This window comes from Chenopodium quinoa, unplaced genomic scaffold, assembly GCF_001683475.1.
Source record: "Chenopodium quinoa cultivar QQ74 unplaced genomic scaffold, ASM168347v1, whole genome shotgun sequence".
Taxonomy (NCBI): domain Eukaryota; kingdom Viridiplantae; phylum Streptophyta; class Magnoliopsida; order Caryophyllales; family Amaranthaceae; genus Chenopodium; species Chenopodium quinoa.
This window is the reverse complement of record NW_018742433.1, coordinates 69,398-94,471: the sequence shown is the minus strand read 5'-3', so window position 1 is coordinate 94,471 and position 25,074 is coordinate 69,398. Positions and strand designations below refer to the sequence as shown.

General features: G+C 35.3%; 1 protein-coding gene across 2 annotated transcripts; it reads left to right on the top strand.

Annotated features, from left to right (window-relative positions):
• Nucleotides 1-238: 238 nt before the first annotated feature.
• Nucleotides 239-24,830, top strand: LOC110715019 (DExH-box ATP-dependent RNA helicase DExH5, mitochondrial-like). 2 transcript variants are annotated; one of them, XM_021893590.1, is made up of 19 exons: nucleotides 239-1,098; nucleotides 5,241-5,401; nucleotides 5,475-5,562; nucleotides 6,284-6,529; nucleotides 6,645-6,740; nucleotides 7,584-7,772; nucleotides 7,861-8,020; nucleotides 8,109-8,239; nucleotides 14,170-14,337; nucleotides 14,434-14,706; nucleotides 14,865-15,059; nucleotides 17,777-17,980; nucleotides 18,142-18,211; nucleotides 18,316-18,464; nucleotides 21,186-21,491; nucleotides 22,657-22,716; nucleotides 22,856-23,008; nucleotides 23,286-23,396; nucleotides 23,617-24,830. In XM_021893590.1, the coding sequence occupies exons 1-19, from the start codon at nucleotides 628-630 to the stop codon at nucleotides 24,082-24,084; spliced, it is 3,699 nt and encodes a 1,232-aa protein (XP_021749282.1). In that variant the 5' UTR covers nucleotides 239-627; the 3' UTR covers nucleotides 24,085-24,830. The 2 variants fall into 2 exon arrangements, with proteins under 2 accessions (XP_021749282.1, XP_021749290.1); XM_021893598.1 differs by having other exon boundaries at nucleotides 628-1,098; nucleotides 5,247-5,401; nucleotides 23,617-24,084.
• Nucleotides 24,831-25,074: the final 244 nt, after the last annotated feature.

The window sequence follows — 25,074 nt, the reverse complement described above, 5'->3', positions numbered from 1 at the left end:
TAACTAACCAACCAAATTGCAGCAAATAAATAGGAGGTGATTAAAAAAAAACCCAGAAAAAAGAATAGATCGGATTATAATTCTTTTGGAGAAAAAAAAAGTATCGCTTTAGTATAGTATATATACTCCCTCCGTCTCAATTTATAATTCTTGTTTGTGTTTTTTTACAGTATTTAAGAAATGGAAGGAAAAAGTGGAGGAACCACATTAAAAAAAAAAGTATAATTATAAACAAAAGTTAAGAAGCGAAAGTGGAAAAAAGTGCAAGGAATATGTAAAATTTAAGAGTAATTTAGAAAGTACAATGAATAAAGTTAAAAATATAAGGGTATAACATACTATCCAAAAACAGAAATAGAAACACGGAGGGAGTTAAAAACTGCGGAGTAACTGAAGCAGAATTTACACACCTCAGCAGAGGTCAGGCATTGTATTTTTGACACTTTCTTCCGTTACCAGTTCAACTGACACACAACAATCAACTCTAACTCCCATTACACCATCATCTTCTTCCTTCTCATCAATTCACACTAAAACCCTAAATTCATCTTCATCCTTCACACTTTACCCTTCAAATTCAATCACAATAAAACCCTTAAATTTTGCAGAGAAATACGCCTACAGATAATGAAAGATCGGCCGCCGTCTACGGTGTACGTGCCACCGCACCAGCGGCTCAGGTCTGTTATCACCGTCCCTTCTCCGGCTTCTCCTCCCAATGGCTCACAATCTCCAGTTCGCAGCAGTAGTATCGACAATCATCAAACTGTTAATTCAAGCCCTAACCCTAATTTTGATGCTAGAATTTGTTGTAATAGTCAGAATCAAAGTGGTGGAATTGGGCATTTTCAATTTAATCAACAGCGGAATGTGTCTCCTTCTCCTAATCCGAAGCAACAGAGTAAGGGATTTGGGAATGGGAATGGAAATTCGAATAGTTTTCACTATAAGTTCTATAGTCAACCGAAGAGTAGTAATTTGTTTCAGTATGATCGTCAAGTTAGTGATAATCAGCCAAGTTCGGTTGCTGATGAAGTTTCTGAAGAGGGGTCTGACCGCGAATTCGGGGAGTTTGAGCCGCCTTCGTATTCTTCTGGGGTAAGTACTCTCACTTTTGCTGCATTTAATTTATTGTTGCTGGTTTTTATTTAAGGTAGATTAATTTGAATGTTGCATGGAATTTGAAGAGTGTAGCAAGTATTGCCTTATAATTATAATGATTAAAAGGGTTATTGATGTTATTTTGTAGCATAATGGAAGTAATATTTTGGTCTCACTTGCTTTTAGCTTGCCATTTATGAAGCATTTGTAGTACTTTTGAAAGTGTATCAACTGTAGAGATGGCGGATGGAGAGAGAATAAAAATAATTTCAGGCCAACATTTCATAGGAGAGGGGTGGCACTTTTTTTTTTCTTCTCATTATAGGCAAGGTTATCAAGATTGGGAGATCCTAACTGGGATCGTTGAGGTGGGTGGGTTGAATCGGTAGAATCAGATAGTAGGATTGTATGATCCTACTTACAAGCGAAAAAAGTATACATTATCCTACATTTTGACATTACTTTGCTCCATTAAGTTCAATTTTCATTTAACTGCAATAATTAACGATACATTGTGTTCAAGCTAGTCAAAATATGGTTTACTTTTAAATATGATCAACGTCAATTTATCAATTGACATAATAATATAAATTTCTTTGAATTATGTCTATTTAGTAGCTATGGCTGAATACTTTAAACAAATTTGCATATGTACTTAAAAAAAACTCCATGTTATCTTTAACGGTAGGATTCGATCATAGGATTGTAAAATTATAGGATCATATTAAAATCCTACAATACTTAAGATTTGGGATGAAGGAAATGCAGGGCAATATCTTTATTCGATGGTTGCAGATTTGAGTTGCCGTGATTGTGATGTTATTTTAGTTATAAAATATGCATTGAGGTTATTAGTGGCAATGACCACTTTGATTGTGGAGAAAAGGCGTAATGTTCTCCTATAACACCTTTGAAGAAGAGCAATTTCTGTCTTACTCCCGGAGCATGGTACTCCAGGGTCAAAACGACGTCGATTTTAGCTTGGGCAATAGGTATATAGTTAGCCTCTTCCTCTATTACCCCCTCCTTCTTCCCAATTTTCTCCCTTTTCTTCCTGATATACTTTGTTTCCCTCTATTTTCTTTCAATCTCTATGAATTTAATCCTCTTTTTTACAATTGCAAATTTTTCGTTCTGAGTTTTCACTCGATCCAATCAATTACTCTTTTTCTCATCTCTTTTCCTCAATTACTTTTCTAAATTGAAGATGATTTTGCGCAATTTGCTAGGTATTGAGGTCGATAATGCTCGTTGTAGTGGTAATGAATTTGCTCTTGTTGATTTTGATGCGGAAATCATTACGGATCTAAAATAACATTTATTAGTTCTAAAATAATATATTCTATCTATAAAATAACATTTATTAGTTCTAAAATAATATAATCAGAAGTAACATTTATTAGTTCTTAAATAATATTTCTGGTTATAATAATAGTTTGTTTCTATTTGTAAAATAACATTGATTATTCATAAAATCATAAAATCTGAAATAACATTGAGTAGTTCTAAAATAATACGTTCAATTGCAATAAATAACATGCTTAGTAACTGGAATAATATATACCTTTAACTAAGTTAATGGACTTGAACTACTTGCTGCTTCAGTGGAATAATATATAATACGTCTTTGATGTATGCAATTGAGAATTTCAAACTGTTTCAAATGGTGAAATATAGAGAAAAAAGATGAGTGATAGTGGAGAGTGAAATGAGGATGGTGAAATGAATTGATTTGTTTTTCTTCCGTTTTTTTTAATTTATTTATTTTTTATATAGGGGTATGTTTTTATGTTATTTCGTTTTGTTAATTTGTTATTTCATGAAATAAATTCTAGCGCGCTTTTTTTAAGTTGGGTTTCTAGCCCATTTATTAGATTGGCCTAGCTAGGTACTCCGGGAATACCTAATACTAATTGTGAAGAAGTGCTTTTCCACACATTCTTTGTCATTGGAGATAGAGCGGGATTAAGTTATGGATTGTAAAAAATGACCTTATAAGACTCAACTTGCTAGAAATTCCTTCGATTGAACCTCAATATTTTGTTCTCTTTAGCTTATAGAGTTTATTCTTGTTAAACTGAACTTGTTTTGTTCAACTTAGTTATTTTGCTAAAAGGAACCTATTAAAATTATTTATTTTAGTATCATTACGACCATCCTTATTGCTGTTAATAAGAATGTAGCTTAAGTAAACATCCTTTAGCCATAACTAACATAACAAGTTTTGGTAGTTGTATGAAACTTGGGTTTTGTCCATTTTCCTAAGACTTGATTCGTGAAGAAACTAGTAGGAAATCAAGCTGCTTAAAGTTTGTGATGTTGAAAGTTTAAGAGATAATGTTCTATAACCATGAATAAAATATCAATGTTTGTTTGAACTTATCTTAGGTAGGGCGGCAAAGGAGAGGGAGGGAGTAATTACTTGGGATGCAATGCAATGGGGTTGGCTTTCATTGCGATTGTAAGAAGAAAAAAAATAATAATGGGGAACCAGTTAAGCGTTAAAGATGAGTTTATGATGGTAGGGATGCCGAGTAGGCTGGTGAAGAAGGTTTGGCGGTCAAAGTGGGCTTTTGGGAGTAGAAGGGGTGGGTGGGAGGTGAGTTGGTGATATGATGTCGGAGTGTGGGGCTGAATGGGTTGGTCATAGAAGGTTGTTGTTTGGACTTGTGGAGAGAGAGAGAGAGAGAGAGTTGTGGTGGCTTAGTGGAAGGGGGGGGGGAGGGTCTTGGTAGAGGGGGTGGAGAGGGGTGAGATTGATAATAAATTTGAAGTGACACATGTTGATGTTTATTTCTCCTGAAATTTATTCACATGTATAAATGGTTAACTAGATTGGAACTTTTCAAAATGGAATTGCCATTATTGGGACTGTTGATGTTTATTTCTCCTGAAATTTATTCACATGCAAGTATGCAACAAAATTACACACTCTATCCAGTATGTTCTTAAAATTAATTTTTCCTCGTAAACTAAAATTTGGGTTGAAATCAATTATAATACCACAGTATATTCAAACTTAATTTAACCCAATCTTTAAGATGTAAATTCGAGCAAAAGGCCTCTGTTAATTGCATGAAATTACTTCATTCTAACTCCGTATTTGGAATCCCTAATGACCAAAAAAAACTGACAAGTTGGTGGTTGCTGGTATGACATTCGTTGCCTCTCTCTCTCTCTCTCTCTCTCTCTCTCTCTCTCTCTCTCTCTCTCTCTCTCTCTCTCTCTTCTCTCTCTCTCTCTCTCTCTCTCTCTCTCTCTCTCTCTCTCTCTCTCTCTCTCTCTCTCTCTCTCTCTCTCTCTCTCTCTCTCTCGTTTTTTTCATTCTTCATTCTTTATCTCTTCCCTTCTTCGATCTACGTCTTTTATTTCCCTGCTACTTCAATTACCTTATACTACCAGTAGCAAGCAGGAGCCCTATATAAATTCAAATGCTTTCTCCCTTCTATATATTTTGTCCCACTTAGTCACTCCCATCTAGGTAGGTGACCACTCTCTCAAATAGCGAGTTAGTGAGCCCCTCCTCAAGTCCTGCCCGCTTCTCTGATATTTTTTATTTATTTATTTATTGTATTTTTCATTTTTTTAAAGAAGGCATTTAATTTAGTGGTGATACCCTTTCACACCTTCTCTGTGGCAGAAAGTACAACTAGTTTACAGCATAAATTAGGCTCTTTGGTAGTTTGGTGCACCTCAATTTCCAAAAGATGTGCACCTTTGCTTTGCACCTTGGCCCCAGGGACCCTTTACGCCGCATTGCACCTTGTCCCAGGGACCCTTTGTGCCGCATTGCACCTCAAACCCAATAAAACAAAGGATGGCTTATGATTGTATTAAAAATCTATGCATTGTGAAAAAATCTCTCAATTTCAGGAAAAGGCAATATTGATTAAAAAAAAAAAAAAAACCCTAAAGAAAAGAAATTCAACTTCAAAATCTAAGAAACAGGGTTGCTGGCCACAATATACTTGATGCCAGCACAAACAAGAATATAAAGGTTATGTGGGAACAAGGGGAAAGAGAGAAAGAGGGCTTGTGTGTAAACTTGATCAGTTCTATCATGCTTTTTCGGCTTTGTCAATTTTTTTCTCTATTATTTTCTGATGTCTTGAAATATGTTGACTAAAATTTCAATGTAGTTTCAGCCTGCTTCATTTGCTGATAATGTGGATCAATGGAAATGGAAGTTTAACATGCTTCTACGAGACAAGGATAAGCAAGAATTGATATCCAGGGATAAAAAAGACAGACGTGACTTTGAACAGATAGCTTCTTTGGCAAATAGTATGGGTTTATATAGGTATGTTGAGTTTGATAAAGATTTTGCTGCTTTAGTCTGCTTCTATTCTCATACTATATGTTGCCTTTTGCAGCCATTCATACATCAAAGTAGTTGTATTTAGCAAGATTCCACTGCCTAACTATAGATTTGATCTTGATGAAAAGCGTCCCCAGAGAGAGGTACTCCAGCTTCTACTTCCCAATACACTTTGATGCTGTCATCTCATTGTTCTACTTTGCATTGATTATTGTTCTCCTATATTTCTAAGTTAGTGAGCTGCCAGAATATATTATATGCGAATAGGTTCATATGTAAGAACCCATACTTATATGAGAACCGATCTAAAATTTAGTACATATGAGTAAAAATTTAAAACACACGAGTAAAAATTTAAAACATATGATTAAAAATTTAGAACACATGATTTAAAATTTAGAACATATGAGTAAAAATTTAGAACATCTACATGAGTAATAATTTAGAACATCTGTTTTTTTGATTTAGAACGTGTGAGTAAATATTTGAAAAACCTAATTTAAAGTTTAGAACATCTAATTTAAGATTTAGAATATATGAGTAAAAATTTAAAACACCTGATTTAAAATTTGGAATATATGAGTAAAATTTAGAACATGTGAGTAAAAGTTTGGAACATATGAGTAATAATTTAGAACATATGATGTTTTTTTTTTAGAAAATTTAAAACATATGACTTAGTAAAATCTAAAACATACGATTACAAATCTTAGAATACACAATTTATAAAGGAGGGGCTTTCACGAGAGCCTTTCTTTATATATATATACTGCCAACTCTGCTATTCCTCAGATCTTCAATTCTCTTTACAACTCATTTTTATGACTTCTTACTCTCTTAGCTCTTGCTATAATCTATTCACAGGTTGTAGTAGATTGTAATTTGCAAAGGAGAGTGGATGCTTTTCTTGCTGACTACCTTTCTCATAAATCTAAGAGTGTAAATGCTTTACAAAACAATGGGTTTTCAAGATCAAGCAGTAGTGGTAGTATAGCTGCCGATGAAGGTCTCTTTGAGCAACCAGAACCTCTGAATCTTAGCAATGTTGTCATGGAGAGAATTATTAGGCGAAGAAACTTACAGCTTCGTGATCAGCAGCTTGCTTGGCAGGTTCATCCTTACAGTATACAATTGTTGTCTAAAACTGAAGATTTATTGCTCCTAAGAGTAGGTTCAATCTAGTACTTCTTATTTTTCTAATAGAGTTGTATTAAATTTGTGACAGGAATGCTCTGAAGGAAGGAAAATTCTTGAGTTTCGCAGAAGCCTTCCAGCGTTTAAGGAGAGAGATGCTCTGATAACAGCTATATCAAGTAATCAGGTAACTCTTGTTATAATTCATCAAATTTGACAGATGGGCTAGGATAACTCCACTTTTGCTGTTATGTTGGTGCAAAGTCAGCTTCTATGACTTTCCCTTCTTTCTTCTCCTTTCTCGACTATTTTTCGATTGGCCTGAAGATTCTTCTGTAGATCTAGAACTCATGCCATCAATTGTTGAGAAGAGTGAAACTTAAGTTTTCCATCCTTGGGGAGAGGTCACAGTGTGGTAGTATCCTAGTTGCTCATCACTGGCTGATGGCACAAAAAGAAACAGAAGGAAGAAGGTTCTATTGACAAGAAGCTGGTAATGGATAGAACATAAGGGAAAACGAGGAAAGGGGGAAGGGGGTGGGGTTGTTGCTGACCATTTAAAGAGTTAAAGAGGAAAGGGTTCAGTTTCTTATATGATTTCAAGATCTCAATCTCTCTCTTGTGCTCTTTAAATATTTAATCTTCTTTTTTTTTTTTTTTTTTTGACAGGAAATAGTCTGTGTCTGTTTTCGAAATTTGGACCTGGAAACTTGTGGGTCCATGTCAGTGATTGAAACCTACATGGACTCTAAGCTGTTTTATGTATTTTTGTTTGTTATTCTTTTACTTGATCAATTTTTCGTTGTCTTCTTTTTTCTTAAATATATATTTAAGTTGATTTTTCTTGTGCTTTCCACTATCTGAGGTGATTGTAGCCTAATTTGGATTTTTTTTTTTTTTTTTTTTTTTTTTTTTTTTTTGTTTTCTACTAAATATGGCGTTTCCCCCTGATGCTACATACCAAAGCTGAAGTTTATCTCCTATCTCTATGTCTGATTGTAAATAATTTTTTTTTTCTGTCATATAATAGGTTATAATTGTCTCTGGGGAAACAGGCTGTGGTAAAACTACACAAATTCCACAGTTTATTCTGGAGTCTGAAATAGAATCTAGCCGTGGAGCTTCATGCAGTATTATATGTACTCAGCCAAGACGAATCTCAGCTATGTCAGTTGCCGAAAGGGTTGCTGCAGAGCGGGGGGAGAAATTGGGAGAATCTGTGAGTTTGAGGCTTTGTGCTCTGTTGTTATTAACCTCATCTGTAAGTTTACTTGGTTTTTAAGTCCATACTTTCTTCGTTGTTCTAGGTTGGCTATAAAGTTCGACTGGAGGGAATGAAAGGGAGAGATACACGGCTTCTATTTTGCACAACAGGCATCTTGCTGCGAAGATTACTTGTTGATAGGACTTTGAAGGGCATAACTCATGTTCTTGTGGATGAAATTCATGAACGTGGGATGAATGAAGGTGAAACTACATCCTGGAAACATCATATTCATACCCATGTTGTATTACTTGTGTAAGCAAATACTAATTAATGCTTTTGTTTTTCCAGATTTTCTTCTTATTGTGCTTAAAGAGCTACTTTCTCACAGACCGGAGTTAAAGTTAATTTTGATGAGTGCAACGTTAGATGCTGAGCTATTCTCTTCTTATTTTGGTGGTGCTCCCGTTGTCCATATCCCGGTAAGTTTTCCTTTGGTTAGCTTGTTGTTGCTTGGCTTGCTCCTGAGGGATGAATTGGAAATATTTATAGAATTTTAGGTTATGCCTTTATGAAAATGGGATTTTGTTTACCATTTTGTTTAATTTGCTTCATAGCTTATCATATGACCTTTGAGGCTCTGTACTTTGTTCCTAGGATGCTTGGACTAGGGTCCAAGTTTCAAACTCAAAAAATTCTGAAATTAAGGATCCAGGGACACGTTTAAGAAGTTTCCAAATTTTAAATATGGACTCGGGGGCATGACATTTAAAAAATAGTTTATGTGAATTTTAAATGTATTTTACTGAATTTTTTTAATAATTAAAAAAGTCTAGTATAATAAACTAATAAAGTAAAGTTTCATGGTTATGAAGTAGAAGTATTAATTTTTTGGTACAGCTTACCAAGTAAGAATACAAATAAAAAGGGGCTAAAAGTATAAGATGTATGGGGAAAGTATATAACTGTAAAAGTTAGAATCAAAAGCTGTTTGAAAAGTCAAAGATAATAAATGCAGTTTTATGTCACATGGGTTAATGGTTCACTTTCCCACACCTACTCCCACCCCCACTTATAGAAGAGTCAAAAATTCCTTTTGCAGAAGAACAAGTACAGAACCAGCGAGTCCACTTTCTCCTTCCCAGGTCCGACCAGTATTCCGTATCCACACCAGGCCGGTCACGTCGAAACGGGTACGGCTGGGTACATAAGCGAGTGCGAGCATCACAGCGTTGTTTAATCTTATGATGTCTGAACAAAAGCTTAAATTGTCTAGAATAAACTTATTTTTGTATGAAAATGTTTGAGAACAAAAATTAAAATAAGTCAAAATACAATAAACACACAAGGGAGTAAGGGCATGGGTCTCCCTCTTGAAGATAGCTGAATGCAAGTCTAATCAGGATTTTAAAACAACTTTTGATTGTTCTTAGAAGCTCTATCATCATGCTCACTAGAAGCAAATAAATAAGATACATTTTATTAAAATTCTATCTAAATACATGCTACCCTAAGGATAAACTAATATGCTTTATAATTCCAATGATATAAAGTCGACACATATATAGTCAACCCATATGTAGTCGATAGTCTTGAAGGCTATCTCTTTAAATTCTTACCGTGCTTCATGCATGCTGCATTGTCCTACGCAGAATGAAATGCAAATACAATCAATAGTTCCATCCGCTCTCTTCTCTTACAACTAATTACTCCCTCCATTTCAAATTAATCACTAGTTCACAACACTAGATTTGACACATAGTTTAAGAATAAATATAGGGTGGGGACCAAAGTGAGAATTTATAATATAATGTATATGTGGCGGGGGTATATTTAGTTGGTAGTGGACCAAAGTGAGATTTTATAATATAATTTATAATATGATTGTTCTGGCGGGGATATGTTTTGTTGGTAGTGGTAAAGAGAAATAATATAAAAGTAGTGAAATTGGAGTTAGTAGGAGAAAGAAATACTAAGATGATAGTGGGGCCCTTAGCGAAAAAGGAAGTGTTGCAAATTAGGGCCTGTCTTGTTCACCTTAATTTCACTTGTTTCAGTTGTAATAAGTTCAGTTAAGTTCAGTATAAGGGTTACCTAAGTACAATTATAACTAAAATAAGTTTTAATAAGTTAAAAGATAGTAAATCTTTGTGCCCTTTCAAGATTGTTTACATTCCAATAAAAAAGATCATGTATGATATTACTAAGAATATGTCCATAAGCTCCGTAAATTGAACAATCTTTTTTTTTTTCTTTCCCTGTTGCTTCATCCTTTCCTTCATATAACGTAACTCTCTTTCTTCTATGCATTTAAGAATCTTCTTTCTTTGCCACAAACAATGAGTAAATGAGTTAATTTATTAAACACAACCGGGCAATATTTTTTCCTTGGCAGTCTCATTTCTTTCTTAAGGTAATCTTTAATCTTCCCACGTAAGTATATTATGCCTTACATGCTTTTGGGCTACAACTTCCAACTTTGTTACAGTGTTACCCGGAACGCGGGACGGTATAACGTTCCCCGTACTGGAACATCCGAACCAAAACGCGGATCTGACGCGTTCCAGTTCGCGGTGGTTCGCGATCTGGTTCGTCGATGACGGAGAACCCGATTGTAGTAAGATCTAAGTCGCAACTCTTGAGTGACAATTGGGTTATTATTTGTTTATAATTTCAGGTATAATTGAAAGCTTAAAACACTTTAAAGGTTTCATCAATGGAGGAGGGAGATGAAGAAATGTGTAAATAAACAAGTCTAGAGCAATAAATAAAGATTGTGGACCCCCGTGTCCCCTTTTCCAATTAAATTGCCTACACAGTAATCAGTAACTTATTTTACTGTGTACAGTGGTATAGCATGGGCAATACACTAATTACAATTTCCAGCTTTATCAGTTTTTTTTTTTTTTTTAATGTATGTGTAATTAATTTATGGTAAATATCAATTATAAAATTAAAAGAACACTATTAAAATAAATGACTATACGTTCCGGGAACTCTAAAGGCTACGTTCCATGTTCCCGTTCCCTTACCAAGTTCCGGAACGTCCCACGTTCCATGTAACGTTGCTTTGTTATCTCTTTTGAAGATGTATTGATTTGGTCTCTATATCTCTAGCTTTATCTCTTGTTGTAAAATGTTTTGCATGAATCCACCTTTTTGTATATACTTGAATATGAGATGTACATGTTCATTCTGTTAAAATACCCCTCCTAAACCACCCAGAATTACCACAGATGCCAAGAGTACAACCATGATATGCCACATAAAACCCATTAATCAAAGCCAAATTGATAAAACATTACCAACTACAACTTATGTTTGTTTTCACATGGATGAGGCACTTCACCCTAAGATAATTGTTTTGTTTACTTGCACAACCAGATATAATAGGTAACCAAAGTGGTCCCAATTGTGAAACATTGAAAAATATTTATGTACTATCAATGCAAATTAGGCAAGGTCATTTGAGTTTACACAAGTAAACACAGGGCTAATCTTGGAGACCATTATCATGTTAAGTATGGCAGGTGTGTTAATGATTTTTTCATATATAAAATAATCTTTGAAGTCGAAGAGCTGGTTTACCATCTTTAACTTTCTTTGAAAAACAACATGGATGGTATCGGTTGCATGAATTGAGAATTCATCTCCTATGGTCGTCCACATATATCCTCTTTAATTTTCTTCTTTTCATTGTCACTTGCTCCTGCAAATCCATTTTCTTTCTTTCCTCTATTATTTCCTCTTCTGACTCCCTCTCTATCTAAGTCGTAGGCCTCACTTGGCATCTTTTGAAATTTCCGGCATCCTAACCCTCCACCTTCCTTACATCCCCAGGTTGATGTCTTTTATCCAAACCCAGGTTGTTGAGTCTCCTTAATCTTATTCTCAATATTCGCAAACTAACTTTCCGACAAATATCTACATTCCCCATTTTGTCCCTCAAGGTGTTCCCAACATCCATCTCAACATATGCATCTCTGCTACACTTATTTTTCTTAACTTCTTAAATGCCCAACTTTTTGAGCCTTGATTTCGGTCTAATTACTGTCCTGTAGAAATTTCCTTTAATCACCAAGAGTGAAAATTCAAATTTTCTTTACTGAAGCATAAAGGTTAATTTTCCATCAGCTATCAAATGGTAAGTAATTTGAAAAATGCAAGCAATACTTCTCAAGCTGAAGTGCATATCAATAATTAAAATCTTTTTTCAAAACGCTAGGTAAACAAGGCTATTCATAACCTTTATCCCTGCCTGAACCTTGTAATACTTGGAAGACCAAAATCTTTATATAGGACTCTTAAGTTCTGTCCTTGATTTACATGTCAGTTTTTATCCAGTTATGTGTGGAACCCAAGTCTTAATAGCTCACCAAGACTATTTATGCGCTAACAAGAAGCTGCACTTTGACTTAAATAAATAGAATAGTAGATTAAATTCTTTATTATTTATTTTGAAATTCTTAATTATTCATCTTGAAGGACAAGCTGCCCTGACACTTTAATCAAATGGCTCGACTTGTTTTGCTATAATCATGAGCTGTACCCTGACGATAAACTATAATTGCATCAAATGAAAATAGTGTGTGGCTACCATACCTCGAATGCAATAAACAATGCAAACCTCTATCCACCACTCTCACCACCTTGACGACAACCAACATCTTGCCATCACCGATCACCCTCATATATTCCGTCTCCAGTTCTCCACCTCTGCTTGAGCTCAGGAACCATTCTATACCAGCTACACCACTGCCATGACCTATCTGCCCTTCTTGACCTAGGCCTGCCTTCCGTTACTAATATATTGACCACTTTCAGTCCAGCTGCACCATCCTGTGAGATCCCCTTCACTTCCAATAACAAATGTAAAGCTACAAGAGAAGTACCTAGCATCAGATTATTACTATAGATGGACCAACATCCTAGCTTTCAGCTGTTCTAGTAGTCTGATCATATTCTGGTATCCGGATCTGAGTTTGAAACCCTTGTATATGATAATGGAAGCATTGAGGAAAATACCAAGACAAAAGTGATCAAGGGTAACCTTAATTTTAAACACGTGCCCTCGGCGAGGGACAAGTCTAGGCCAAGAATAGCAGCTTTGAAGGGCTAGGCTAAGCTAGGAACAAACTGACACAAGGAAGAGCAGGTGTTCAGCCAACTACGGCGAGGCATAAGAGCAGCTCCTTTGACCGCTTTTTGTAGTGATGTGAAAAAAATAAGAGGATCTGATTTTTCAACTTAAGACAAATCAATTTTTTTGGTCAGTTAAAATTTAAAACTATTTGACCAAATCTTTTATTGCTATAATTTGTACCCGAAATTAGTAGTCCCCAATACAGTTAGTTAAACCTTAATATGCAAAGTTTGGTAAAACTGACAATTGGAGTTATGATAAACTTTGTCGACTAGCATTCTCAAGTGATTACTAGCACTAAATTTGTTGCCGGTGAAGCTTATCAAGGTTAACTCTCTCTCTCTCTCTCTGCAATCTTTCACCTCTCTTCATCGTGTGTTTCTGCTGCCTCTCCTTTCTATTTCTTTTTTCTGTTACCATGCCCCCCAAGGCTGACAGCCTTCAGATGACAACTAAGTCACCCTCTTTTCTTTGTTTCTTCTTTCTTTCTTTTTGTTGACAGAAATTTTGTATTTCTTCTGTGTCTTCATGTGAGCTTTAGGGCCTCCTTTTGCAAGTAACTTATAATCATGTGGGCCTGTGTCTACATCTAAAGTTCCATGTTTACAGCCTTTTATTTTTTTATTTTTGCCTTAAATTTTACTAAAATTGGGCTTCTTCTATTGATTTAATGTTCCACAATTTAGAAAATAAAGGTGAAAAGGGTGTGCCTCGCTTATAAAAGGTGCATGCCTTCGCCTTGTGCCTAGGCCGGAGACCCCAGGGACCCTTCGTGCCTTGCTGCGCCTTGCACATTTCAGAACTACGAAGGCAGCAGTGTATATGTCGGCATCACTTATTTAGAGAATACTAAATGCTTCCCTTGTGGTGGTTAGAGAAAGGGAAGGCACTAGATTGGTGTTGTGAGATCCATTGGTATTGAGTTTTCGTTCTTCTAATATTCTAGTCGTAGTTTGAGAGTCAAAGACCTTTTTTCTTTTCCGAATAAAAAATAAGGATTTTTATTCTTTCTTCATTCTTTCCTTTCCCTTTAGTTGAACCAAACAATTTCCTAATTTTTATCTATTAGATATGTAAACCAAGGATTTTTAGGGCGTCTGCAACCCCCTGAATCTATTTGAATCTTTGATGATGCTTGATACGCTGGCGTTGTAATTTCTGACTTTGCAATTCTTTAAAAGCTACAGTTCATGTTCATAGTGGTTATTTGGTTTGTTGCTTTTTGATTGAACTTATTGACGTTTACCTCTGTACTTTTGGATTTTCTAGGGATTCACCTACCCTGTTCGAACTCATTTCCTTGAAGATATATTGGAAATGTCTGGATATAGAATGACTCCTTACAATCAGATAGATGATTATGGTCCAGATAGATCATGGAAGATGAACAAACAGGGATTCAGGAAACGAAAGAGTCAAATTGCCTCAGTTGTTGAGGTAAGCAGCTAAATGGCTTGGACTTCTATTTTGTTTACTATGTCTCTTTTGTAGTCTTAAATTTTTATTTTTTATATTATGTTTGTAATTTTCCAGGATGCTCTTGCTGCTGCTGACTTCAGAGAGTACAGTACACAGACTAGGGAATCTTTAGCTTGTTGGAATCCAGATTCCATGGGGTTTAATCTGATTGAAAATCTGTTATGTAATATTTGTGAAAATGAAGGGCCTGGTGCTGTGCTAGTTTTCATGACTGGATGGGATGACATAAGTTCACTTAAGGACAAACTCCAAGCTCATCCCATCTTGGGGGATCCAAATAAAGTCTTGGTGCTTGCTTGCCACAGTTCTATGGCAAGTTCGGAACAGGTAAATTGCTTGTCTTGCAATATTACTTGTAACTGAACTCATTTCTTCTTGCCTGTTCTATGAGATGGCATTTCATCTGAACTTCATGTCATTATTTCATTCCTCATTTCTTTTGTCATTTGTCATCAATTTTACATTGAGCATATTGATTTGGACAGAGGCTAATATTTGAGAAACCAGAAGATGGGGTGCGGAAAATAGTGCTGGCTACTAATATTGCGGAGACGAGTATCACCATTGATGATGTGGTTTATGTTGTTGACTGTGGCAAGGCAAAGGAGACATCATATGATGCCTTAAATAATACTCCTTGCTTGCTTCCTTCTTGGATTGCAAAGGTTTCTGCCCAACAGGTAACTTTCTCTTGCGTCCAACACATATTCAAGGATATGAAACTTTCGTTGTGAACTTGTATCATATTTGTTTAGATAGGACCACTTCAGGCTTATCCCGGTGAATTCATTCTTTTCTTGTTTATTGTCCAACATGTTTGAGTGTGTATGGGTTTGAATGAGTGAGTCATCATCTCCCTTTAGCATATGGTGTTGTATATTCATAAACCTGTACTGCATTTTCTTTGTTCCCCTCCTGCCAATGTAAAGGCTATCCTGGATTAATGCCCACTTGCCTAGATGGTGGACGGAGTGAATAATGAAACATTTTCTTCCTTATTGGATCCCGGGAACTCTGACATTTTTTATTTTTTTTGCATTGTAATAGAGCTGATTGGCTCGGGGTTTAGGGGTACCTTGAAATCTTGAATGGAAACTAGATGTTAATGTCTGCTGAATTTCGAACTGAATTTCATTTAGCATATGGTGACAGGAGTATCAGTGGAGGATCTGTACAGTATAGTGAGAACAATTGGTAGAGCAAGTGTAAGAGGGACACTCATCAATACAAATCTGTTTCTCTTTGCAGTGTTTATTGACGAGTTGACAAAGTCTCTACAAGATGAAGTTCCGTAATCAGTTGTGTCTAGAGCACAAGGGACGGTTAAATTATGGAGACGAAAGTCTGAAATTTCAATTTTGATGCTGATTGAAGTAAAATGGAATATTCAGAGTGCAAATTTTGTAAATATTTGGAAAATTTGGAGTGGGTTTGCAAAATGTGACCCAAATAACAATGGAATCAAGGGAGTTCATGAATAACTATTAATCTATATCAACAGTTTTAGCATTCACTAAAATACACACAATTTCTCATCATGGACTGTAGGTGGCCTAGCTAGGGTCCACATGTACCTATCCCAAAGAGTTTTGAAGCATTGTGTTCCAAATTGAATTATTCAGCTTTAGGGCTTTATTAGGTGTCAACAAATTTAAAGTTTGCACCCTTGTCCATGTATGTGACAACTTCAATGTGCATGAAACATGACTCGTCTGACTCTCATGTATTCATATGCAACGCTGACACAAAGCCTAGGTGATGAATATCCACACCATAGGAGTGAAAATAACTTCTTGACTAAAGCCATCATTCTTTGCATGAGGTTTTTAATGTAATCTATGGTCGTACTGCCTAAAACACCATCTAGCTGTTAAAATCCCTTGTATGCCAGGATAACTGTGCAAATTAAAGGAAATTCTTGACTCCCTGGCACCTCATCATTTCTCCTTTCATATAATATTTTTAAAGAAATGTGTTTTTGAGAAATCACTAATATAAAAAATGTGTTATATCCTCATACCTTTTAAACTAGTTTTTACTAATTACAGCCACCTGAATTGACTATTTTTCCATTATAAATGTCGCATACGAGACCTAAGAAAACTTGGAAGAGGGTGAGCAAATTGTTGGGATCGCGAGAGGTAGGGGAAGACCTAAGAAAACTTGGAAGAGGGTGATTGAGAGTGACATGAGTGCTTTGGGGATTAAGGAAAATATGGTGTTGGATAGGGTGTGAAGGGAGAAAATTCACGTCAACAACATGTCATGATTATATATATACTTTTTAAAATTTATTTTAGTACTACCTCTGTTACATATTAGTTGCAACTTTGGGTAATATTTGTGAGAGATAAAATATTCCAAAGTTGCAACTAATATGTAACGGAGGTAGTATTTACTTTTATTATTTTATTTCACTCGTGTTCTACGAACTGTATTGATTTCCTGTGCTAAAGTTTTCTCAAACCTTTATGTTTTTTACTCCCAACGTTTTAACCATTCCTTTAAAACTTTTTTGAATTTTATTCTTGGTTCTCTTTTAAAACTCCCTTAATTTTTCTTGAATGCTCTTTCTTTTTCTCATTTTACACACCTTTTTTCAAACTCTTTTAAGTGATTATCTTGTTATGTCCCTTTCTTTATATCTTACGGTTCTTTATGACGATTCATGTTAGCCGACCCCAAATCATTTTGGGAATAATGCTTTGTTGTTGTTGCAAATATCGCATATGACTATTATTCATGATGATGTGGACAAAATGGTCACTTAAATTTCAAGCATGGTAAATAGCACGAAAACCATATAAAAGGTGTTTAATAATTTAAATGAATATTTTTGAGAAGGCATCTAGCTGAAAGGTAGTATGACAAAAACCTTTTGTTTAAAGCCATTTATGGTGAATTAGCACCAAGATTATTCAAACAAATAGGTGTTAATTAAATCTTGTAATGCACAATATACATAGAGAATTTTAAAACTAAGTTTTATTTTCCGAAGCATCACTGAAGTCTATGTATTGGCATACTACCTGTGTTCCTATTTGTTCTCGATGTTGACTATTCTCATGAGAATTTAGGCAATTGAAATTAGAGCGTTTATGTGGTAAGTGGGTGTAAGAAAAAGCGGATTAAGTAAGAGAGAGGGAGTCAAAAGGTGAGTTGGCGTAAGAAAAAATGTGGAATAAGTAAGAGAGAGTTAGTGGGAAAGTGTAAATATTGCGGGGTAAGGTAGCTGATTGAGTTTGCCATAAATAGAATAAAGTAAAAGCTTAAAAAATTTAAGGAACAGACTAATGGGGAAAGTGTTAAAGAACTGTTAAGAATAAAGGTAGTAATTAATAAAGTACTTGTTGGCCGCTGAAAATGTCCTCACTGAATTTATTCCTTACTAATGTAGAGAAGAGGAAGGGCTGGCCGTGTTCAACCTGGAGAATGTTACCATCTCTATCCTAGATGTGTGTATGATGCTTTTGCAGAATACCAGTTTCCAGAAATTCTGAGGACGCCTCTACAGTCTCTCTGCTTGCAGATCAAAAGTTTAAAACTTGGCAGTATCTCTGAGTTCTTGTCCAGTGCTCTACAGTCACCCGAACTACTGGCGGTAACTTTTAAATTCTTAAATTTTTTAGATCCTTCTTTTCTTAGTGTGAAATGTGTTAAATTATACTTTTGGAATGTTCTCGCTTCAGCTGTTTTGGCTTCCTAATTTGCACTCTTCACAACATTCATCCATTTATGTATATTATGCTTTTAATTTTATAGGTTCAAAATGCTATAGAATATTTGAAGGTCATCAGGGCGTTGGACGCAGATGAAAATCTCACTGTTCTAGGTGTGTGGTCAGATATATTATGCAGTCTTCTCTGCCTGCTGGGATCTTTGTTGAAATTTTTAATTTAATTTTTGATAACATTAATGTCATCAATATTTTGGCAGGTCGATACCTGACAATGCTACCCATGGAGCCAAAACTTGGGAAAATGCTGGTGTTAGGTGCCATATTTAACTGCCTGGATCCTGTATTGACCATTGTTGCTGGCCTTAGTGTAAGAGATCCTTTTCTGACACCTATGGACAAGAAAGACGTAAGTCAATACTCCACCCCCCCCCCCCCTCTCCATAGCCAAAATTAGTTTTAAATTAATTTTTTTAATTATTAATCTTCACCTACAACTAATAAAAATAAAATATAAACAAAAATACCCCTATAATATTTTGTTTAAACCCCTTACAAAAAAAGGTAATTGTCATTTTGTTGAAATTCTTTAAGATTTGTGATCTCTTTTGCTGGTTATTATTTACGTGTCACTTGAATTTTATATTTATTAGTTATAACTCTTTTTTTTTTTTTTTTTTTCGCATTCGTCTAATATCTTGATATAAAATCTTATGACTAAAAGACGATTTTAATTTTATAATTAATTTAAACCCTTCCTTTATATATATATATATATATATATATATATATATATATATATATATATATTCACAAGTTTTAAATCTTAAATTATTTTTCTAAATCTTAACTTATATGTTCTAAATTGTAAGTTGCATTGTGTTCTAAGATTTTTAATCATATGTTCTAGATTTTAAATCATATGTTCTAAATTATTAGTCGTATGTTCCAAACTTTTATTCACATGTTCAAAATTTACTCATATGTTATAAATTTTAAATCAAGTGTTCTAAATTTTAACTCACATGTTCTAAATCTTAAGTCAGATGTTCTAATTATTATTCATATGATTTGAATTTGAAATCAAGTTTTTAAAATTTTACTCACACGTTCTTAAACTAAATCAGATGTTCTAAATTTTACTCATATGTTCTAAACTTCAAAATCATGTGTTCTAAATTTTTAGTCATATGTTCTAAATTTTTACTCAATCCTCATATAAGTATGATTTCTCACATATGGACCTATTCTCAACGGATCCCTCCCATATATATATATGTGTGTGTGTGTGTGTGTGTGTGTGTGTGTGTGTGGGGTGTGTGTGTGTGTGTGTGTTCGTTCTTGTTTTCAAAATTGATGGTTTACCGTAATCTATAATGTTCCCTCTTGGGAAACCTTTGTCATTTCCATGTTACCTAGGTTTTTTGGTAGGGAATACAAAATCGATCTTTATTTAGGCAAACGTTTATGTTCATTGACGTAAATTAAGTCCTTGACATAATTGATAGGGAATACAAAACTGATCTTAATTTAGGCAAACGTTTGCATTCATTCACCATGGTTTATATGGTACATCAAAGTGTGATCAAAAGCGGCCTACTATATATTCGACAACTAATTAACATCAGTACTTTTATAATCACTTGTTAGGGGTTGGTGAAAGTACCAAGGTAAGGGGTAAGAAAGATGGTTTTCCCTTAAAATGTCAGTAATATCCTTAGTCAGTAGGTTTTTGTTTTTTATTTTTATTTTAAACATTAAAATTGTTAGTAAATATTATTAGTAGCATTGTGCTTGAGTATAAAACTAGCTGTAGATTATTGAAAAATGATCCCACATATTGCCTGCGTCAAGTGCTATTGTACTTGAGTTATGCTTTTGAATGTAAAACTTACCTTCTGGCCTAAATATATTCTGAAAAAGAGTAATTTAGTAGGCATTATATCTTGTTGTAGACCCTTTTCATCACGAATAATCAGTCAAATGGAGGTTTTTTTTTTTCGTCTTGTGGAAACTTTTACTATTGACAATGGAACCGTAGTTATAAACAATTTGGATCGATGGAATTGCTTTGTCATCCTCTTTTCCCTTTCAAGACTTTCTGTTCTCCTACTAGATTATTAGTGTGAAGTGGGGTTCTCAATATGGAAGGATAGACATCCAATTAATCAGGTTTCATTTGTACGTGGTATCTGTGATTCTGTATAAAACAATCAAATTATTCATTTTGACAGACAATGTAGCGAATTTGAAAATATGTGTAGTATCATTTGCCTCCAAGAATTAGTGGAGTAATGCTAGGGACTGTCCAAAAATCAATGGCTGTTGATATAAATTTGCAAGTTAATAATACCTTTTTTTTTTTGAATCCTAGCTAATAATACTTTATTACTTTATTACTGCAAGTTTTTATTTTATTAAATTAAATAAGGCTTTTTATGCAGTGTCTGAATGAATGTTTGAATTTGCCTACTTTTTGGTTCAATGAAAATCTGAAATTCAGAATCCATTGGTCATTTGCTATATCAAAGAATTGGAATTCACAACTCTGTTCCTCATTTGAGAATTATAGTTTATAACTAGAATTCAAACATAAATACATCTAGAGTCCAAATAATATCAATGACTTGGTAGTTTTTCTAATATGACAAATTATAAAGGGGGTGGGGGGAGGGGGGGTGGATTGGGAGTATGGGGAATAAGGAAAACAGTGTTGGATGCTTGACTTAGAGGACATCTTACCCCAACAAGTACCATAAAAATTTGCAGCCCCATTATAATTTCAATGCAAACACTCCTTTGATGATGTTTGTGTAAATTCACATGGTGAATAAGAGCGGGTACAAGGGCCGTAATATAGGTATTCTGATGAGATTTTGTGTAGTATGCTTCTTTTTATTTGTAAGTTGCCTGTCAGGGTACTTCAGTCTGTTTCCATCATATTAAATTTTTCACACTTTATGTGCTGAATGGCAATTTTACTTTTTAATCCCTTCCATGGGTCACGTGCCCAAGTGTACCTATTTATTTTCTTTATGTTTAGTTCTTTTATGTACTTTGAAATAACTTAATGCAATTCAGTTATGATATTTTTGAAGTTTTATAAATTTGTGTTGGTTCTTCTCTTCAGCTTGCAGAGGCTGCTAAAGCTCAATTTTCGCGTGATTATAGTGACCATCTTGCACTTGTGCGTGCTTATGATGGCTGGAAAAGTGCTGAGAAAGAATACAGTGGTTATGACTACTGCTGGAAAAACTTTCTCTCAGTACAGTCCATGAAAGCAATTGATTCCCTTCGGAAGGAATTCTATACTTTGTTGAAGGATACCGGACTAGTTGATGACAACCCATCTTCCTTCAACGGATGGAACCATGGCGACAAGCTTGTCCGTGCAGTTATATGCTATGGATTGTATCCAGGAATCTGCTCTGTTGTGGTGAGTGGTTTAACTATTAGCTAAAAGCCTAAAACCTGTCTTCCTCACTCCATGGCAATCAGTATCCTGTAAACTATTGTGCATGAATCTATGTTATTATGAATTTTGCAAGGGTTCATATCATGCCAATGTACCTTGCGATGCTATATCGTCAGGAATCCCTTGAATAAATAACAGGAAGTGAACTTTAGGAAGAAAAAACATCTTTAAATTTTATTACATCTAAACCACAACATATAATCTTTCCTTGAATTTTGTTGGTGATATCAGTGGTCATCAAGGCCATGCTGCCATATTGTCTACTGGGAACTGGCATCCCCTTTGTTGGTCCCTACCTCCCTTTCCTTATCCTCCACACCCATTTTTTGAAATCCCTTCCTGTTCCACTCCTCACTTCTTTTTCCCCCATTGCTCAAATAGAATCAATCTTCAGTTGTAAGAGTGATACTTCTGCCATTACTAGCTTGTTTTCTCTTGCACATTTCCCTTCTTGGTCACAACCATAACTTTGCATATCTACTAGTTGTTTCTTAAAAAACCCTTTTTGAAGACCCTGTTTGTTGACTGTACTTCCAAAAATTGTTTTAAGATATATTAGTCCAATAAAACTGAACATTAAAATATCTTTAAACTGTTACAAATTTTTTTTTTTTAAAAAAAAAAAAAAAACACTTGTGATAGTAAGTCACTAATTCAGTTATGTACATTGGATGGTTAAGTCAAACCTCAACAGGGCTAATGGAAATAAAAAGTAGAAGTTTGCCCCCAACATTAGGGGTCACTATATGTTTGCGTTCTTTTTGCCTTTTTTTGTGGGGAGGGGGAGGGGGGTGAGGGGGGGGGGGGTGGAGTTTGTAGCAAACCAGAGCTGGTATCTAGTTTTTTTAAACTACTGAAGAAGTTTGATTGGAGCTATAATGAGGTAGTTAGCTGGACAAATTAGAAGGTTTGCATGATCATAAAATGATTTGGTATGCTGTGTGTCTCTGCTGTCTCTATATCTATAAGCTGAGTTTCTACATCACACTGGCAGACTGCAGTTTCTATGTGCTAATTGAATTACTTCAGTCTCTGCTGCTCTCTTTTATTATCTTTAAATTCAGTTGCTTCATCACACCTGCAGACTGCAGTTTCTATGTACTAATGGGCTTAATTTTTCCCACAGCACAATGAGAAATCTTTATCATTAAAGACAATGGAAGATGGTCAGGTGCACCTTTACTCGGTAAGATCATTTCTTCAGCTCTCTTGTTTGGATATGAAACCAAACACACAATTAATTGTTTTACTGAGTATTTAAAATTCAAATTCAATAATATATCCAGTGTATCCTTGAGGAATTAATCTTTGTCTCTATGCTGCAGAATTCTGTTAATGCCCGTGAGGCAAAAATTCCATATCCATGGCTTGTTTTCAATGAGAAAATTAAAGTCAACTCAGTTTTCCTGCGTGATTCAACTGCAGTGTCGGATTCTGTGGTGTTGCTATTTGGAGGAAACATTGACAAAGGGGAAATGGTAAGAAGAGTCATCTTTACCCTAAAACAATCCTCATTTCAGAAATGTTTTGTTTTTTTTTTTTTTTTTTTTTGGGTAAGATGTGGGGGGGTGGGGGTGAGGATCGAACCCCCACCACTCAGGGGGGAGATGGAGGGAGAGGGACTAACCACCCTTCCACTCCTTGATCCTCTAACTCATTTCAGAAACATGGTAATGTCTAAATTGAACTCTTTGGTTCTGTGTACTACTATAATTTAAGCAATCCTCATTTCCACTCAATACTGTGTTGTGGCAGGATGGACATCTGAAAATGCTGGGAGGATACTTGGAATTTTTTATGAAACCTATGATGGCAGAAACATACTTGAACCTGAAGAGAGAATTGGAGGATTTCATACAGCTCAAAGTAAGAAAAGCTCGTTGCAAATTTGATTCTCGTTACAAAAGCTCTCTGAGTCCAAATTTCAATGGGAGTCGATATATAAATAAATATAATGTTCACTTAGTATGACTAATTGTGGAGGCTTTTGTTTCTCCAATTTGATTAGATATGAAGTCACTCCACACATTTACAGCTTAATGCTGTCTGGTGTTAAGTCTTACAATAATATTTATTTTGCTTGCAGCTCCAAAATCCCAGAATGGATACATGCGCTTATCAGGACCTTCTGTTTGCCATTAAGCTTCTTGTTACAGAGGACAAATGTGATGGTCGATTTGTGTTTTGCCGCCAGATTCTAAAGCCTGCTGTTACTAAATCATCTATCTCACCAATGGTTCCGGCTTTGTCTTCTAGAACTCAAAGTGGACCTGGCGGTGATAACTCTAAGAGTCAACTTCAAACTTTAGTTACAAGGGCCGGGTATACTGCCCCTACATATAAAGTGAAGCAACTGTCAAATAATCAGTTCAGAGCTACTGTAGAGTTCAATGGAATGCAGATCATGGGGCGACCTTGCAACAACAAGAAGAGTGCAGAGAAAGATGCAGCTTCTGAAGCTCTAGAGTGGCTTATGGGTGGTACCCAGATGGGCAATGAATATGTTAATCACATGTCAATGCTGCTAAAAAAGAGCAAGAGGTGTCACAACTGATACTTGACATGTGCTGACTGGAAACTGCATTAGCAGGTTGCACTCAGCAGATGCTGCATGCAGAGCCTGATGAGGCCTTAAGACTGGATAGTTGTGTGATCGAGTTGAGTCTATTCACCAGTCTGTTATTGATTGTCAACATTCTGGTGAGAGGACACCATGGGAAGTGCTTGTTCATGATCGAAGGGGAAAAATATCGATGGTCAACATTCTCATGAGAGAACACCATGGGAAATGCTTGCCTTTGACCAAAGTGGAAAAATTGGAGGGGACAGGGTGATTATTCTCGAAAGAAGATGAGCACAGATGATATTATGTGTACAAAAAAATGGGAGTTATAGAGTTCATTTAGTACCTTCTAGATGCTTGGTAGGAAATACACTGCCATATATTGGTTGTATATTTTGCATGTAGAGGAAAATTGGGGGGGGGTGATGGGATGGGAAGTGTTGGGGGCGGAATGGCTAGGAAAAGAGCTTTGCTCTTTACATGTCGCCCCATTTTGGGATAGTAGTCACAGAAAAGGTTACATCCAATTCTATATTGTAAATTGCAACTAGAGAGAGATTAGGGACTATTACTGGTAATTAGTCCATTTGTACAAAAACGATTTGTGCCTCAGTATAGCTTAGAAAATTTATCAATGCAGTACCTTTGCAATCAAGGAGATTGATTCTCCTGCTCCTATCTGTTGTATGATATAAATTTATTCTTTAGGCAGGTATCCTGTCTTCATCATTTTTTCAGTTATTATGACTGCCTTTAAACCAATGGAAGCAACGACGTAATACTTGTGTTTAGGCCTCTTGTTAATCTGTTAATCTAGTACTGGATTTTGGTTCTCTTCATACGTGTTTGTTTCTATTCACATGTATCAGCAGGTTCATTTTTTTGTTTAGACCTCTGGTATTTGCCTTTTCTGTGTTTTGTTTTATAACATTTCTAGTCCTTTATTCTTAATAGTTTATACGTTATACTGTTGTAACACGA